Here is an 18,261-nt window from a genome sequence, read left to right as displayed (position 1 = left end):
AAACTTAGAATGGTTTGTGTTGAAAGAGACCTTAAGATCATCCAGCTCCAACCCCTGCCACAGGCAGGGACCCCTTCCACTGGAGCAGCTGCTCCAAGCCCCTGTGTCCAACCTGGCCTTGAACACTGCCAGGGATGGGGCAGCCACAGCTTCTCTGGCCACCCTATGCCAGCGCCTCAGCACCCTCACAGGGAACAGCTTCTGCCTAAGAGCTCAGCTCAGTCTCCCCTCTCTTGGGCAGGTTCAAGCCATTCCCCTTGGCCTGTCCCTACAGGCCCTTGTCCCAAGCCCCTCTCCAGCTTTCCTGTAGCCCCTTTAGGCATGGGAAGCTGATGGGAGCAGCATGCAGGAAGTACAGTCTAAGACCTTTGAAGGGATACCCAAGGTTGAACCAGAGATGGAAGAGTTGTTGTGTGCTGTAGTAGCTACTAGAAGGTCCTGCCCACACTCACATGTCCTGGCTGAAGTTGTGATCCCTGGTCCCTCCACTGAGCCAAAAAGCACATAGAGGGAAATCACGTACTCGGTGTCATGGGCCAGGTTGCGGAGCGTGAAGGCTGTGGTTGACTTGTTGAGGGCCAGCTGGTGAGGACGGTCTTTGCCAAAGAACTCTTTGGAAGAGAGGAAATGAAATAGGAATGGGTGAAGACTGAAGAGTCTGGAGAGCAGCTCTGTTGCACACTGGGAAAGATACCATGCTTTCTTTGGCAGTCCATCTCCAACTTAGATGAACCTTAGTTGAAGGACAGCACCCATGTGTGCACTGGGGCAAGAGTTTTCCTATGGCTATTTATTTGGGAATCTGAACGGCTAAAGGATCAAAACCAGCTCAGAGGAACCAAAGGAACCAAACCAGCTACCATATCCAGGGCCCATATTAACATGGGCATGTGCTCTGCCTCTCCTCAGCATCTGCAGGACATTGCAAAGCTCCTGTGCTAGATGATCTGCTCCCCCTGTTCCCTGAGGACCAGGCAAGGTGGTGTAAGACTCTATTTGTTGGGCCAGGATCAAGCTGAATGTAGTTTCTGCAGGCACCCTGCCTCTGGCATTGTAGCTCAAGTCCATTCTGGTTTCAGATCATAGCCTGAAGTTGTGGAAGAGGCTGCTCAGAGCAATTATGAGATGCATCTGTGCCCCTTTATCCACCACTGTTGAGTGCCTCATGTCTCATGCTACAGATGGAGATAGAGGTGATGTAGGCTGGAGGAGAGCTGGATCTTACCTGGTGTGGGACCCCAAGCCACTCGGTACCCTGTGGCCCCAGCAACTGAGTCCCAGGAAACCAGAGCACTATTGATGGATATCTCGCTCACTTTCAGCATCTGGACTGTGCTTGATGCCACTGCAAGGGAGCAGAGGTGTCCAGTTGCATCAAGGTCCCAACAGCATCTAAGTGGCCCCCCAAAGTTATAATGACCCAGACTTCCTTCTGCACCAGATGACAGGCAGAGTGGTGACAACAAATGATGCCAGCTGGATGCTGCCAGCCCCATCCATGTCTGCTTGGGTTGTTACTCACCTGTCATTGCTTTACTGCTCACCACTGGTCCCTCAACATCCCCAAAGATGGGGTTGATGGTGATGGTGTACTCTGTGCCAGGCTGCAGCCCCTGGATCATGTAATAGTTGTAGGTGCTGCTGAGGTTCACATCCTGGATGCTGCCCTCTGCAAAGGGAAACGATATCTGGGTTCCTTTGGGTCACCCTATTTGGGTCTCTTTGGGAGGGCAATGAGCAATCATGCAAACAACCACTTGAGAACTACACCATGTGTGAGACTCAATAGCACTGAGCTCAATAGCATCCTCCTGGTTGCATGTGTGCCACCAAGGTCCTCAAGCCAAAGATGGTGGGGAAAGGGCAGCCCTTAGTGACATGGTTTAGTGGTGGCCTTGGCAGTGCTGTGGTAACAGTTGACTTGATAATCTCAAAGGTCTTTTCCAACCCAGTTGATTCTATGATCCTAAGCACAACCCTTGGAAGAAGAGCTAAAGTACAAGCAGGTAGAAATAACCCACAGCCACCTGGGCAGATCACCAATAGATCAAGGCCATTCAGGGCTTTGCAGGCCAAGGATGATAAATCAGGCAGCAGCACACAAATGGCCACACGGGGGTCTGTGAGCAGTCCCATAAGAGGGTCCACACCCTGCCCAGCCCTGGATGACTCAATGCTGGAGTTATTTTGCCTTCCCTGCAGAACACTGGAGGCAACTCATGCCCAAAAAGACATTTTCTCATTTGGTATCCTAGAATCTGAGACTGGTTTGTATTGGAAGGGACCTTAAAGCCCATCCAGTTCCACCCCCTGCACGGACAGGGACCCCTTCCACTGGAGCAGCTGCTCCAAGCCCCTGTGTCCAACCTGGCCTTGAACACTGCCAGGGATGGGGCAGCCACAGCTTCTCTGGGCACCCTGTGCCAGCGCCTCAGCACCCTCACAGGGAACAGCTTCTGCCTTATCTCCAACCTGAACTTCCCCTGTTTCAGTTTGAACCCATCACCCCTTGTCCTATCACTTCAGTCCCTGATGAAGAGCCCCTCTCCAGCATCCTTGTAGCCCCCTTCAGACACTGGAAGCTGCATTGAGGTCTCCATGCAGCTTCTCTTCTCCAGGTTGTCTTCACATGGGAGATGCTCTAGCATACGGTATATCCCTGTTGTGGACTTGGAACTACTCAGCTAAACCTCTCAGTATGGCAGGAAAAGAGTTAAAACCCAATCCCTTGTGATCACACCCTGTTTCAGACTGGCAGAGACGTGCAGGAGCATACGTTGGGGTTTTGGGGAGAAGCTGCCATTTGCAGTTTGGTCACTGGAGGGTGCCATGTCCCCATCTTCTGCTCCACCAGCACCCTGAGCCCCATCCCCCCTTTCCCATCCCAGCCATGGGCCTTCTCCCTACAGCAGCCGTTTATGTTCAGCCATTCTCTGTCTTTAAAGTGAGAGAAGAAAAATCAACCCCCTCCAGTGACTGGGACAGCTGTGGAGGGATGGGCAGAAGCTTCCTGGATCCCAACACCACTGCATCCTAATGCATAGGCCCAGGATGGGATGGAGCAGGGGAGAAGGACCCCAAAGAGCCCAGCAGTCAGGGTGGGATGCTCCTTGGGGTTTTGCCACCCCTGGATTTGTAGTGAAGTGCTACCAGGTTAAAGAGCTGCTCAGGAAGAGCAAATACAGGGTGATGTGTTCTTGCTGCTTCATCTGAGGATGTCCCGCACTGTCCCCTCAAAGAAGGGATGTCCCTATTGCAAAGACATGGCAGGATGAGCACACGTGCTCCATTTCTAGCTGGGGTATCAAACAAGGACTGAAGTTTGGGGTGTGCTATGGTTTTACTGGAGAGATAGAATCACAGAGTGGTTTGGGTTGGAAAAGACCTTAGAGCTCATTCAGTTCCAGCCCCCTGCCATGGGCAGGGACACCTCCTCCTAGTCCAGGTTGCTCAAGGCCCTGTCATATTCATATAATGAATAATGATATTCATTACAAAGCAATAAAAGCAGTTTTATATCTTCTTTCTAAACATTTTTCCCTTCTGATGTCCTCTGGAGCTGTTCTCCAGCTAATCCTCCCTCCCCTGGTGGGAGATGTCTCCTTATTTCATAACCAGAGGAGCTGAGCCAGAGGGGTTTGTGCTGTTTATTCAACGCCTGTGATGGAGCCCAGGTGTCCTGACATCCCATCTTCTCTTTGAACCACAGAAACATCCATCTCCCAAGGCCAAAACACACCATCAAACCTGAATTTCTAACTCCTGCTCCCCCACACCAGCACTGAAAACATGTTTAGGTTCAGGGCATGGGAGAAGCTCCAGCTGCAGAGGCAGATTTGCCTTCAAATAGCAAAGTGTGCCTGAGAGTAAGGATGAGTTATGGGAAAAGCAACAAGCATGGGCACTTCCAGTCTATAATATGTAATACCTGTCCCTCCAAACAGGGTAAGCCATATGGTCAGGGGCTGTGTAATGTGCTGCTCTTTATGGAGCAATTCACAAGCTTCAATCCATCTGTTAACCCTTTCCAACACTGCTCAGGTCCAGTAAATCCAGCACTAATTCCATGTTTAAAAGGCTCAATACCCATTAGGCTGCCTTAATGCAGAGCCAGAGCAGTATCTTCGCATCCATGGCAGAGTTCATCATCTACATCCATGACACAGCTCTTGCTTTCAAGCTGCTGATTTATCCCCATGTACAGACAACAGCTTTTGTGTTCAGTTCTGGGCCCCTCACTACAAGAGAGACCTTGAGGGGCTGGAGCGGGGCCAGAGAAGGGCAATGGAGCTGGTGCAGAGCCTGGAGCACAAGAGAGATGGGGAACAGCTGAGGGACCCGGGGGGTTCAGATGGAGAAGGCTCAGGGGGGACCTGATGGCTCCCTCCAAGTGCCTGCCAGGAGGATGGAGTAAGGATTGGAACCTGGAAGTGTTCACACACTGTGTAGACGAGGCCCTCAGTGCCATGGGTTAGTTGTGGCCTTGACAGTGCTGGGGTAAGGGTTGGACTGGATTTGCTTAAAGGTCTTTTCCAGCCTGGCTGATTCCATGATTCTAACTCCTTCATTCATGGACCCCCAAAAATGTGTTTCCCTCCAGCTTCTTAACTGTGTGTCTGGACAAAGAATGTGTTGGTGCATCCAGTGCCTTGAGGACCTCACAGCTCCCATTTCTTCATCCCCCTGCTCACTGATGCATGCACCCCATCCCTGTGTCTTTACCTGCTGATGTCCAAGTGAGCCTGTATCCTGTTGCTCCCTGGACAGGGCTCCACCTTGCCTGGAGAGTGTTGGTGGTTTCATTCTGCAGCAAGATGCTTTTCACAGGCAACAGCTTCACTGGAAGGAGGACAGGGAACAAACTTGTCAGTGGAGTTGTGGAGGGCAAGCACAAGAGCACAGTGGTGCTGTTAATGGTGTTTAAAGGTGTCCTGGTCTATGCATGTGAAGGTTGGAGTTAGGGATCAGTTGAACACTGCCCCTTTGATGCACATGTAGCTGCAGCACTCACCAATAGTAAGGTGCTCATCAACAACAAAGGGGTGTTCACAGCACCCAGGGCATGAAAGGACCACAGCCTCAACCACTTACATGTTCTCCCCACAGCAGCCACAGGCTTGCTTGGCCCCTGGGGATACACTGCATAGATGCTGATGCTGTATTCTCTATCCTCCTGCAAGTTATCCAGCACATGGGAAGAGACATCACCCAGCAGGACCTGCTCGTAGGTCATTCCTGGTCTGTTGGCTGCAAAGTCAAGGAGAAAAGTGATAGTGAAGCCTTTCCACTGCCTCTCTACATCCCATAGTTATGAAAACCATGCATAGGAGCAGGTTCAAGTGCATGGTTTAAGTCCCCCAACCCATGTGATGCTGCTGAGATTTGCCTGCAGCTATATCCAAACATATATGAAGGCTATGTTTCAGCCCTCCAGATCACACAGAGGTAAGTGTGAACCATATGAAAGGCTTGAACTCACTCCCATCCACACCAAAGCAGGCACTAGAGCATGAAAAACATCCATGGTCTGGATGTGACAGTGCAAATGGGTACCAGGCATCCTCAGCATCATCCCTACCTTGCTCTTCAACAGAAAGTCTTTCAATGAACTCTACCCTGTTTTGGAGGAACCACACTGTCTGGAAGAGCCTAACCTGGACTAAGGAGCTTTGTGGTCCATCGTGGCACCTTTTGTGTCCTTGGGTCAATGCTCCTTTTATAGCAAACTCCAAGAGAAAGAATCCAACCTGAACTCACCTTTGGGGATGTAGATCTTGTAGCCCTCCAGTTTGCCCAGTGGAGGTGTCCAAGCCACCTTCAAGCTGTAAAGTCCTTCTTCTATCACACGGAAATTAGTGACTGGAGGCACAGGGGCTTTGGGGTACAAAAACATGGCAGAAATGGATATGGCAGTGCTGGGATAAAGTACCATGGCAAAGAGCCTTGGGAAATGTTTTGTCTTCAAGGGAAGTGAGATACAAAGCTGAATAGCACCAATTCTCCATGTGGTCTCCTTAAAAGCCACCATTCCCCCTCTACCAAACCCTTGTCCACTTGAGAAGTGAGATTAAAACCCCTCTAAAGTACAATGCTTCCTCTTTGAATGGTGTTTGGAACTGAATTATCTACCCACTCCCTCCTAAGCAGAGAAAACTCTGCAGTGGTTGCATGCAGACTGAGCAAGGACACATGAATCAAACACTACTTGCACCTATGGATGCCACTCTTATAATGAGGATCCCATTCTGGTCCAGCCAGCCATGGCAGACAGATTTATAGCTTCTGCCTCTGGCTTCATGTTGGGGATAATAAGAGAAGAGATCAAATTACTTTATTTCCACCCATAAAGACATTAAATCTTATTCCTGGCAAGTCCACATGAGTCAACCCCATTCAGACACTTTATTTATTCGTCCTGTTGGAGATTGTCCCTCAAGAAGACAAACAGCTTAAGACATTGCAGGAGGTGGGGAAGAAACAAAAGACAAGGGAAAAAGGGAATAATTCTTTTCAAAACCCCTCTGGCAAAGCAGATTTGGTGCTTCATCCAAACCAGGGAGTGGAATCAGCCACCCCTTACTCTTAAACCCTGTCAAATCAGTGCAGAGGTTTCTGGGACAAAACCTGCTCCATCCATCACACTGGACCCAGTGTTTTACACTCCTGGGTTTGGCCAAGGATGAATTTGCTCCTTTGCTTCCAAGAACCCTGTCATTACAGCCAGCCATGTGACAGCAAAGGAAGCTGGCATGGCAGATTAAAAGCCAGAAGAACCCTACGTCACTTTCATTGGTCCAGACATCAGTGCTTGGGGCATTTCCTAAAGCCCATGATCATACCACCTTGGTGTTTAACTTGAGTGAAATGAAGCTCTAGGAGCATGGATCGTGCCAACCCAAACCTTTTGGACCATCCACTTGTGAAATGAGGTATTTAGAATATACTTGTCTCCATATAAACTCATGTCTCTGTTTCTCAACTTATGGTCTCCAAAAGCTTTCTCATCCCAGGTACATGTCTGTTACATGAACTGAACCCCAGCCTGGATTCATTAAATCCTGATTTAATGAAAGGATGAGAGCTATCCAGCAGGCTGCACCCTCTGCTTTAAAATGGGTTACTCTGCACCCACTGACAACTCTTCACCCCACACCATGGACATCTACACAGATGTTCCTCCTACCCCTCCTTACCCATCCATCCCTCACTCTTTGCATACACGGTTTTGGGAGGGAGTTTTCCTGTGCCCACAGACAAGGAACACATGGAGATGACTGCAGAAGAGACACTCACTTGTTTTCCCCTTGACAGTTGCTGACTCCCCAAGGGCATCTCCATAGACAGCCCTCACCTTGAAAACATACTTGGTGCTGGGTTTCAGATCAGTCACAAGCACGGTGCTTTTGTCACCATCCACCACAATCTGTCACAGAGGGGACAAAGGACATCATTACACCTCCATGACCATAGAAGAGCCCCATGTTGGCAACAGGTTAGGAGCACAAGGCTTCACATATAGTGCAAGGTGAGTTCCATGACCATAAGCCTCTTAAAATGCACTAACTTGAAACATTGCGATTCTCAAAGGATATCCAGGTTCACAATGGACACAGGACTGACACAGGACATTGCCAACAGTGGGTTTCATGGGATAGCCCTGAAAAACTCCATAAAGACAAGGATATAAAGGTGAGGGTGGTCACAATCCCCTGGAAGATCATGGAGGAAAAACAACCACCTTTAACAAAGAAAGTTTCTTTTAAGCTTATAGAGGGAGATTTCAATGTAACCTGAGGGTAAGAGAAGTGGAGACATAACGTCTGTGTTTTCACTATATTCTTATGTGCTTCTGAAGCAGCCAAAGATGATCATTCTTGTTAAATCTTAATAATTAATAGAATAAATATTCTTAACCTTAATAATTGATGCTTTCATTTCTTTGTTCTATTATTAGGAATCAAAGCTCTTAGGCATACATCTATCCTTCAATCTTGCTCTCAAACATTGTGCTGTGGCCAAGTTGAATACTGAAGTGAGCTGGCACACACAGCAGCATCCCTTACACAAGGACATGACAAACCCAAAACCCATGGAGATCTTACCAAGATGAACAACTTTGGCAGCCAGAGGAACAGGGGATGCTGGTAGGGAAGCTGGATGGGCTTATTTGAGAGGTGGTATCACAGAGGTAAACAAAGGAGAGTGCCCCATTGACCTGTTCCTATCAATCCCACTGGAGTTTGTGCCAGTTCATGCCATATCCTTCTTCCATCCCATCTTTTCCTGTCACTCCAAGAAACTCCACCTCACCACAAGAGCAATCAATACATCTGTAAATCCAGTGGTCTATCTATAGACCTTCACTTCAAGCTTCAGGAATCCATGCTAATGCACTGGGTTGTGACTAAGGATGGCTGAGGAACATGATGCCATCTCCTGATCAGGCTTAGCGACCAGCAGCCTCACCAGAGGACTAAACCTGAACACTGGGACCTGTAATTGGTGCTTTGAAAAGTGGGAATGCAACTCTACCTGCTGCTGGTCCTCCAAAACCGGCTGTCCCGAAGGCATCAAGGGATGCAGATGGACATGGTACCCCATCACCCTCCCTGTAGCTGGCATCCAGGTGAGGCGCAGTGAGCTGTGGCTGTGCTCACTGACACGCAGATCTTGGGGACCAGTGATCTTCTCAGCTGTAAAAAGAGAGAAGAAAAGCCTTTGGTTTGGACTGGGATGGTAGCAGTGTTGTACATATGCAAGCTGATCATGGATGGAATCAACACATTCAGTGCAGAGAAAGCCTTAGGTATAGATGACACTCACTTAGGCTGAGAGCACAGGGGCACTGGGATCTGTTTCAAGGCCAAAGACACACAACCAAGTTTTCTCTTGGCAAATTGCTTGACAGCCCAAGAAGGGAAAACAAAACTGGCTCTGGCTACGTTCCTCCTGTGAAGACCTGTTTAATGTATAGGGCATCAGTTCTTCCTGCCTTTCTCCTTACTGCCACCAGGGTACCAGAAAGCTTGAACTCTACATGAGATGCCACAGGAAGCCCTGAAGAGAACCACAGAAAAAGCAAAAGAAGACCCTTGAAGGACTCTGATGAAGTTCTCCCAGACTCTGCCACAAGTATTTAACTCATCTTCTCATGAGTTTTGTGTGCCAAGAGGAGAGCAGGGATTTGTTGCCATCACCTCCAGATTGACTCCAATATCAATATCCCCTTAGGGGACAGATCTAGATCTCTTTGTAGATCTCTTTGGCTGCTCTTCACATATTTTGTAAGGAATTAAGTTCTGTTGGACAGGGCCTTGCACAACCTGGTCTAGTGGAAGGTGTCCCTGCCCATGGGAGGGAATTGCACCTGGATGATCCTAAGACCCTTTCCAACCCAAACCATTCTGTGATTCTGAGGCCCTGACTTGTGCGAGAAGCCCACCATGAAAGCTCCCAAGAGGCATGAATGCTGCCTCAGCCCATAGCTGCTCTTTTTGTCTGAACCATCTGCAAGACTTTCAGGATCTGATATCACAAGACAAACCATAGAGATGCAGACACAAACACACAGGACCACTGCTCCGAGGCAATAGATGCTCCATGAGCTGGCTGCTCTTCGAGGGTCATCCAACCCCTAAAGCTCCCCTGTGATTCTTCATAAAATCATGGAATGGTTTAGGTTGGAGCAACTTTAAAGCTCCTCCAGCTCCAACCCCTGCCACGGGCAGGGACACCTTCCACTGGAGCAGCTGCTCCAAGCCCCTGTGTCCAACCTGGCCTTGAACACTGCCAGGGATGGGGCAGCAACTGCTTCTCTGGGCACCCTGTGCCAGCGCCTCAGCACCCTCACAGGGAAGAGCTTCTGCCTTATCTCCAGCCTGAACTTCCCCTGTTTCAGTTTGAACTCATCACCCTTTGTCCTATCGCTATAGTCCCTGACAAAGAGTCCCTCTCCAGCATCCTTGTAGTCCCTTTCAGACACACTGGAAACTGCTCTGAGGTCTCCATGCAGCCTTCCCTTCTCCAGGCTCAACAGCCCCAATGTTCTCAGCCTGTCTCCATACAGGAGGTGCTCTCATCCTCGTGGCCTCCTCTGGACTTGCTCCAACAGCTCCATGTCCTTCTGATGTTGAGGACACCAGAACTGCACAGAGTGCTGCAAGTGGTGTCCACAAGGGCATGAACAGATGGGATATAGGAGGTTTGTTTCCATGGCTGGCACATCCAGGGACTGGTTCGGAAAGCAGGATAAAGGGAGATCCTGACACACCTTGCACTGTCTGCTTGATGGGCCGTGGTGGCTCTGAGGCAGTGAAACAGAGCCTGCGGGAGAGTTTGGGGGCCACGTTGTTGAGCAGGTGAAAATCTTCGACATAAAGCACATGTTCAGCACTGGGCTCTGAAGCTATTTTGTTCAGTTCATTCCTATCAGCATCCTTAATTCCTAGATGAAGAAAAGAAAAGTAGGACATCAAACACCATGGGGCAGGGCAGGGTAGGCATTGGCAAGGGCTGTCACATGCAAGTGGGAGCAATGTGCTGATATACAGCAGCTTTGGAATCCTATTGCCCACAGCAAAGGATGAAACAAGGAATGGAGTCTCAAGCTGGATAGGCAGTGGTGAAGCAGATGTAGCCTATTCCATCAGGAAAAAGAGGTCCAGGTTTCCTCCAGAGCTATGTGAGAGATTGCCCCAAGGTTTTTGGCTGCTTATGGGCTGAGAGGTGGAAAGCTCTCTTGATGTGGAGAGGGAAAAGGAGCAGGGCAGGACCTGGCCTCATCCTTCCCATTGGATACTGAGGCATTTCTGCTTTTCTGATGGATGGGCAGACAACAGGACTTTAGGAGGCTGCCTGGAAATTGCAGGGGTTTCAGAAGGACCCCCCCCAACAAACCAACTCTCCCCTAATTTTCAGTTCATATTGGTCCAAACCAACCTGGTAGCTCTCTATAATGAACCACCACCACCATTCCCTTCTTCCCCACTGAAATATTTGGTGAAGAGAAGTATTTGACTTGTAAATGTCTGTATTTAGGACTTGGAGGGGTGCTGAAACTTCTCCTTGCCTATAGAATGATTGTGATAGACATTTTTAATGTAGCTAAAGTCAGTCTCTGAACCCCATTAAGAGAAACCTTCAAAAGCAAAAACATTTCACTCATGGAAAATGTCACATCAAAACATTTTGACTTTTATGGGACTATTTATTGAACTCCTCCCAGATTTATGAGTAGTTTTGACAGGTGCAAAACCGCAGGTTTACACTGAATAAATCAGCTATTGACAACAACACAAAATACCCAAGCACAGCACAGATGTGGATTTCCTGTACTTGAAGTAGTTGCTACTGTTTGAGCCTGGGGATGGTGTAGTTTTAGAAGAGGGGGGTGTTGTCCATCAGAAATCATCCCCAGTGCATAGACTGTGTGTTGGTGGAATGCTTTATGCAACTTACTGTGTCTATACATACCTACAGCAAACACTGTCACCCCTCCATCCTGCAGGACCTGGGCTTCATCTTCAAATGAGTCCCTGGATTTCCCATCCGTGATCAAAACAACCACCTACACGAATGAATGTGAGGCAGAGAATGAAAGAGAACAACACGAGAAGGTCACAAAGAGTTGCAGGATATTCACACTGAGAAGCCAGAACTTGGATGAGTCCCTCTCGGGAGGAGTGTGGCCAGAGGATTGGGTTGGAAGGGAACTTAAAGCTCCTCCAGTTCCAACCCCTGCCACAGGCAGGGACCCCTTCCACTGGAGCAGCTGCTCCAAGCCCCTGTGTCCAACCTGGCCTTGAACACTGCCAGGGATGGGGCAGCCACAGCTTCTCTGGGCACCCTGTGCCAGCGCCTCAGCACCCTCACAGGGAACAGCTTCTGCCTTATCTCCAACCTGAACTTCCCCTGTTTCAGTTTGAACCCATCACCCCTTGTCCTATCACTCCAGTCCCTGATGAAGAGCCCCTCTCCAGCATCCTTGTAGCCCCTTCAGACACTGGAAGCTGCTCTGAGGTCTCCACGCAGCTTCTCTTCTCCAGGCTCAACAGCCCCAATGTTCTCAGCCTGTCTCCATACAGGAGATGCTCCAGGCCCTGATCATCCTTATGGCCTCCTTATGCCTTTGGGGAAATAAGTTAGAGGTCTGGTCTCTACTGAGGATGACACCAGGGGAATCAACCACAGAAGGTCACTTACCTTTGCTGCATCCTCTCTCATTGTGTCCAGGTGAGACATGGCATGAGCTGCAAATGCCAGGGCTGACCCTGTTTTTAAGGTGTTGCATTTGAAGGAGATATCCTGAATTGCCACCAGCATTTCCTCAGTGGTCACGTAATCTGTGAGCTCAATGATCATCCTGGGAATGGGGGAATATGGGTGAATGAAGAGCAAGAAAACACTTTAATTACAAGAAGGATGCACTGGTAATGCCAACAACCAGCAATAATTCAGCTGGTTACTCTAGGCTTGTATATAGGTAAGAATCACAGAATCCCAAGGGTTGGAAGGGACCTTGAAAGATCTAGTCCAACCCCCCTGCAAGAGCAGGGTAACCTAGAGTACATCACACAGGAACTTGTCCAGGTGAGCCTTGAATATCTCCAACGTAGGAGACTCCACAACCCCCCTGGGCAACCTGTTCCAGTGCTCTGTCACTCTTACAGTAAAGTTCTTCCTGATGTTAACGTGGAACCTCCTATGCTCCAGTTTACACCCATTGCCCCTTGTCCTACCGCAGGATATCACTGAAAAAAGCCTAGCTCCATCATCCTGACACCCACCCTTTACATATTTGTGAACACTGATGAGGTCACCCCTCAGTCTCCTCTTCTCCAAGCTAAAGAGACCCAGCTCCCTCAGCCTCTCCTCATAAGGGAGGTGTTCCACTCCCTTCATCATCTTTGTGGCTCTGCACTGGACTCTTTCAAGAAACTCCCTGTCCCTCTTGAACTGAGGGGCCCAGAACTGGATGCAATATTCCAGATGCGGCCTCACCAAGGCAGAGTAGAGGGGGAGGAGAACCACTCTTGCATTACTAACCACTCCCTTTCTAATGCACCCTAGGTGCCATTTGCCTTCTTGGCCACAAGGGCACATTGATGGATCATGGTCATCCTCCTGTCCACCAGGACCCCCAGGTCCCTTTCCCCTTCACTCCTTTCCAGCAGGTCAACCCCCAACCTGTACTGGTACATGGGGTTGTTCTTCCCCAGATGCAAGAGTGGTCAGGGGAGTCCAGGGTATGAGCCCCAGCTCCCTGTTGCCATCAAACATTGGGTGGTGGGGGGAAATTCTTGTTAGCAGTGTCAAATCTCACCCTCCCTGTCCTGAAACTGCTCCCCATGGCTGAGCACTCTTGGTTCTGGTGACACTGCTGAAGGTTAGACTCTTGCTCTGCTCTTGCAGTGGTTCACTAAAGCAGCAAGAGCTCCTTAACAAAGGGATATGGTTGCCCATATAGAACTAAAGGGCTATAGAAACCTTGGTGCTGTTGGTGGACCTACCTTGGTTTCTCCCCATAGAGTGCCACTGCCAGCCGGACACCTCCTTTGCCCATCACCACGTTCTCAAAGGAATGGGCCACGCTGCTGATGAAGTCCTTGAGCAGCTGGGAGCTCTCCTTCCCTGTGCCCTGTGACTGTCCCACGAGGAACAAAACGTCAGCCACCTCCGCTGTCCTGCATGCTGAGGGAGAAGAGGGGCAGGAAGGCTCATCCCAACCATGCCACAAGCCAGGCAGGAGATAAACCCCTATGGGTCATGTAAACACGCAAGATAGAGCAGCTAAAGAAGTGAGACCATGCTTAGGCGCAATGAAGTGGGTAATGATGGGCTTCCCAGAGCAACGGGCTGCTTTGGTCTCTTTATTTTCCTCCTCATTCCCCATGTTGTAGTTCTCACTCAGGGGAAGTTTCCCATTTGAAGCACAAACACTGAGATCCAGATCTATCACAGCCTGGTTTGTGTTGGAAGGGACCTTAAAGCTCCTCCAGTTCCAATCCCTGCCACAGGCAGGGACACCTTCCACTGGAGCAGCTGCTCCAAGCCCCTGTGTCCAACCTGGCCTTGAACACTGCCAGGGATGGGGCAGCCACAGCTTCTCTGGGCACCCTGTGCCAGCGCCTCAGCACCCTCACAGGGAACAGCTTCTGCCTAAGAGCTCAGCTCAGTCTCCCCTCTCTTGGGCAGGTTCAAGCCATTCCCCTTGGCCTGTCCCTACAGGCCCTTGTCCCAAGCCCCTCTCCAGCTTTCCTGCAGCCCCTTTAGGCACTGGAGCTGCTCTGGGGCCTCCCCTTCAGGAGCCTTCTCTTCTCCAGGGGTGCAGCCCAGCACATGGGGGGGTTCTGGGCTCAAGCACACACTGAAGCTGGGTCATGGGGAGCTTCTCATCAGCCAACACCCCCAAGTCCTTCTCCTCAGCACTGCTCCATCCAGTCTCCCCAGTTTGTAGTTGTGCTTGGGATTGCCCTGACCCATGTGCAGGACCTTGCACTCGGCCATCAAAACACGCAGGTCTGTAGGACATGCTGGAAACATGAGGATCACCTGTATCTTGTGCAAAGAATGAACAATTTGAGTGTTTTTCTATACAAGTAGTGCTATCTGATGACTTCTGGCAGGGAAGAGACATTAGGCAGGTACCTGGAAATGAGCTTAACAAACATCAAGGCATATTCCCCTTTACAGTGCTCAGGCTCAATTGAAAGTAATTTTCCTTAGTTTTGAAATACATTTCATGGTCAGAAATCTGATGATTTTTAGGGACCTTAAATTGATGAAAGCTCCACAGGGATGTTCAAAATGTGTATTATCTTTGGTGTTTCTCTCCTTTGCAGATAGATGCTGAGTTATTACCATAGGGCTGATAAAACGTAGACTGCTAGAGAAGGGCTTTTTGTATCTTGCTCACCAGGAATGGGCTCAATCCCTTCACATTTTGTGCCACTGTTGCTTTGGGTTTTACCCAGCCCTTGCCTTTACCTTCAGCTGCAGGTCTGGAGACCCAGCTGGCACCCAACTGGGCTGCAGCATTTGTTCCAGTTTGCTATGCTGACATGTTGGGTGGGTTTCTAATGCTTCTGCTGCAAATGGAAAGCCTGTTTTAGCTTGACCCTTCAATTTACCTGACACTTACCCTACTCCTATAAGCAGGATTCCCAAAGTGCTTGGAAAGACGCAGGTTTTGTGCTCTTGTTCATTGCTGTGTCCCTGATCAATCCCCTATGGGCACACAGTGGGGCAGAGGATAATTTGCTGGGTGCAGATTGATGGCAGTTCAAGTGTCTTTGTTATACCCAAGGCTTTTGGTTTCTTCATCTTTCTTTGTGCCTCTTCACACTGAACTCCTGAAGACTCAACCAATCCAGTTACTGCACAAAAATAATGACTGGGCTCTTTTTGAATCATAGAATCAACCAGGTTGGAAAAGACCTTTAAGATCATCAAGTCCAACCATTACTCAAGGGCTGCCAAGACCACCACTAACCCATGGTACTGACTTTGGTGTAACCCGTACCCAGCTGGGAATAGAAAGCACTTTCCCTTGACAAAAATGGGAGACAATGATTTAAATTGCCCTTCCTAAAGCTCTCTATTGAGATCTCCCTGTCAGGATGTGTTGGAGGCACCTCAGCTGCTAATAGCAGAGCACAAGCTCTTTTCCCAACTGCCAAATCAATTTTGCATCTACTCCTTTTCCCTAGGTTAGACCTTGATCTCCTTGTTCCCTTAGAAGGACTTGGAACAGAGGCAATGCCAGTTCTTGGCTCTGAGCTCAGAACTGGTGTAAAGCATCCAAAAGCTTCTCAGAGTAACCACAACCTGTATCCCCACAAGAAAATCCCAATAAAGGTTCAATAAGTTGGAGAAGACCATCCACCAGTCCTCCCAAAATCACAGAACCATACAACCATTAAGGCTGAGAGCAATTTGCTGACCTCCAGCCATGAACCTAGCACTGCCAAGTACAAATCACTCAGATCATTCCAAATCACCCATTTCTTGGAGATACTCAAAGCTTTTATGCAACACCTGCATTTCTGGCCCTGTTCTGGAGAACATGCACAAAATGCCATGGATATCAAAAGACCTTTGCTACACCTTCCTCTCCATATCCCAAATCCCTAGAGAACCTCCTCCAGCTGTGCCTGGCCCCTGAGTCTTACTCACCATGTACAATGCTCCCACCCTCATCTGCACCCAGGGATAATGAGAGGAAAGATGACAACACACAGGAGCTCCATGGGATTAAGAAGGGCAGGATGGTTTCCTTTCTCCATAAAGGGGCAACCATCAAATCACAGAATCATCTAGATTGGAAAAGACCTTTAAGATCTTGGATTGTAGTGATAGGTCAAGGGGTGATGGGTTCAAACTGAAACGGGAAGTTCAGGTTGGAGATAAGGCAGAAGCTGTTCCCTGTGAGGGTGCTGAGGCACTGGCACAGGGTGCCCAGAGAAGCTGTGGCTGCCCCATCCCTGGCAGTGTTCAAGGCCAGGTTGGACACAGGGGCTTGGAGCAAACTGCTCTAGTGGAAGGGGTCCCTGCCTGTGGCAGGGGTTGGAGCTGGATGATCTTAAGGTCCCTTCCAACACAAACCAATCTGATTCTATGATCAAGTCCAACAATTACCCCAGGAAAACCAGAGCCCATTCTGCAAGATACTGAGTCAGGAGCTCAGCATCTTTCCAGCTTAGCAATGAACCCTGAGAGTGTTTGCTGCTTGGATGTGGTACCTGAAGCTGTCATTGGAAACATGTGATGTTAAGCATATTTGGATTGGTACCTTCTGGAGAGAACACCACCACAGACAGCTCTATTCATCACAGAGGGATATGACTTGATTTGAAGTTTTCCAGACATCTCCCAAATTACCAAGTTCCATCAATCACAGTTTTGCCAGAGACATCTGTAAATGGTGATTTATTGCCCTGTTCCCAGCTTGGAATTAAAGAGCATTATAGTCGAGTATATCAGCTTAATTGATGGACAGGAACTTAATCAAGTTAATTTTGTAGCTGACACCACAGCTTCCATTAACTCCTTGGTGCATTGACTGTGCTTAGTCCAGGTGAATTTACACCTTCAAAACCTGGAGGCTTCTTGCTGCAGAACAGTATGAAAAGGGAAGATCCACTGGCTCATACTCAGTCCTGGGAGCTCTGGATTAGCTCTATAGGATGCTCACAAGGATCTTCCCCATCCTAAGGCTAGAGATAAGCCATGGATCATGCTTTAACTCTATGAGGCTCTTCTCTGGGGTCCTTCTGCCTTTTGGCTCTGGTCTCTCCTCCCCAAAAACTCTTATGAGCTTCTCAGGGAGGAAATGAACCTTGGTACCATCTCTAAACAGTAGCAGGAGGTTTCAAGGCTTCCTTGAGGTCTTTACTCTTGTATCCTTTGTGTGGTGGCTTGTACCAGGCCTTGGAGATCAGAAGAGGAGTCAGGAGGGGACACATTTTCCCTTTCTCCCCACCTTCCTCTGCAGCAGCTGAGGTGGAACAGGATTAAAGGCAGGACACTGAACAAAGCCCTCATTTCCTCATAAACCCTGCTGCAGCAAGTCAGGTCCTGCCTGCCTTTTGGGGCCAGATGAGATGCTCTGTTAGCCAGATGATCCCAACCTAAAAGCACCCTAAGCAGAAGTCAAAGGCATCAGCACTACAGTATTTGTGTGTGTGTATCCACGACATGAGCAGAAAGTGCTGCTTGGAAAAGGTCTTTTTCTCCCTGATGTGTCTCACCATCACCCCTAGATGCAGTATTCATGGTAACCCGTTTGTCACATACCTTCATGGATGGCCACAGCTCTGTACTGCACCGCAGCTGCTGCCAGGACAAGGATGTGGGCATACATTTTCCTTTTCCTTGGGAAGAAGTTCCTTCTTGGTTCCTGGAGTCAGCACACAGCCTGGAGAGTCATTCATCTGCAGGAGAAGAGAGGCTGAGTATGATAATCCCATTTGCCTACAGAGGCAAGAGAAGCTTTTCTCCAGCTATAAAGGCTCATCTTGGCTTAGACTATTAGCACTGAAGTCCATAAACCCACTAATTCCTTCATCCCTTTGCTGATGCTACAGGGGAGAGCACCTTTCCCTAACAGCACCCTTCTTCAGGCAACAACCACCTCAGTGTGAATACTAGTGGTGTGAGGGAAGAGGGAAGCATCTGCTGCCTCAGTGATGCAGGAAGGAAGGATCATCACTGCAGACAGCAATCACTGCACTCAAGTCTTTATTACCCTGTTCTGCAACTAAT

At 49.1% G+C, this 18,261-nt stretch overlaps 1 protein-coding gene across 1 annotated transcript in view; it reads right to left on the bottom strand.

The window, feature by feature from the left end:
• LOC115947376 (collagen alpha-1(VII) chain-like) overlaps positions 1-17,860 on the bottom strand; it is a 96,405-nt gene extending 78,545 nt beyond the window's left edge. Inside the window, exons 1-13 of the mRNA XM_034062895.1 lie at positions 17,794-17,860; positions 13,509-13,689; positions 12,202-12,361; positions 11,473-11,566; positions 10,271-10,444; positions 8,533-8,693; positions 7,294-7,423; positions 5,758-5,874; positions 5,092-5,247; positions 4,723-4,839; positions 1,523-1,669; positions 1,226-1,345; positions 453-611 (exon numbers count right to left, since the gene is read on the bottom strand). Coding sequence (XP_033918786.1) covers positions 453-611; positions 1,226-1,345; positions 1,523-1,669; positions 4,723-4,839; positions 5,092-5,247; positions 5,758-5,874; positions 7,294-7,423; positions 8,533-8,693; positions 10,271-10,444; positions 11,473-11,566; positions 12,202-12,361; positions 13,509-13,689; positions 17,794-17,860 — 1,783 coding nt within the window. The remainder of the gene's footprint in view (positions 1-452; positions 612-1,225; positions 1,346-1,522; positions 1,670-4,722; positions 4,840-5,091; positions 5,248-5,757; positions 5,875-7,293; positions 7,424-8,532; positions 8,694-10,270; positions 10,445-11,472; positions 11,567-12,201; positions 12,362-13,508; positions 13,690-17,793) is intronic.
• Positions 17,861-18,261: the final 401 nt, after the last annotated feature.

Source organism: Melopsittacus undulatus, chromosome 5, assembly GCF_012275295.1.
Source record: "Melopsittacus undulatus isolate bMelUnd1 chromosome 5, bMelUnd1.mat.Z, whole genome shotgun sequence".
In the NCBI taxonomy this organism is placed as follows: domain Eukaryota; kingdom Metazoa; phylum Chordata; class Aves; order Psittaciformes; family Psittaculidae; genus Melopsittacus; species Melopsittacus undulatus.
This window is presented reverse-complemented; position numbering and strand designations above follow the sequence as displayed.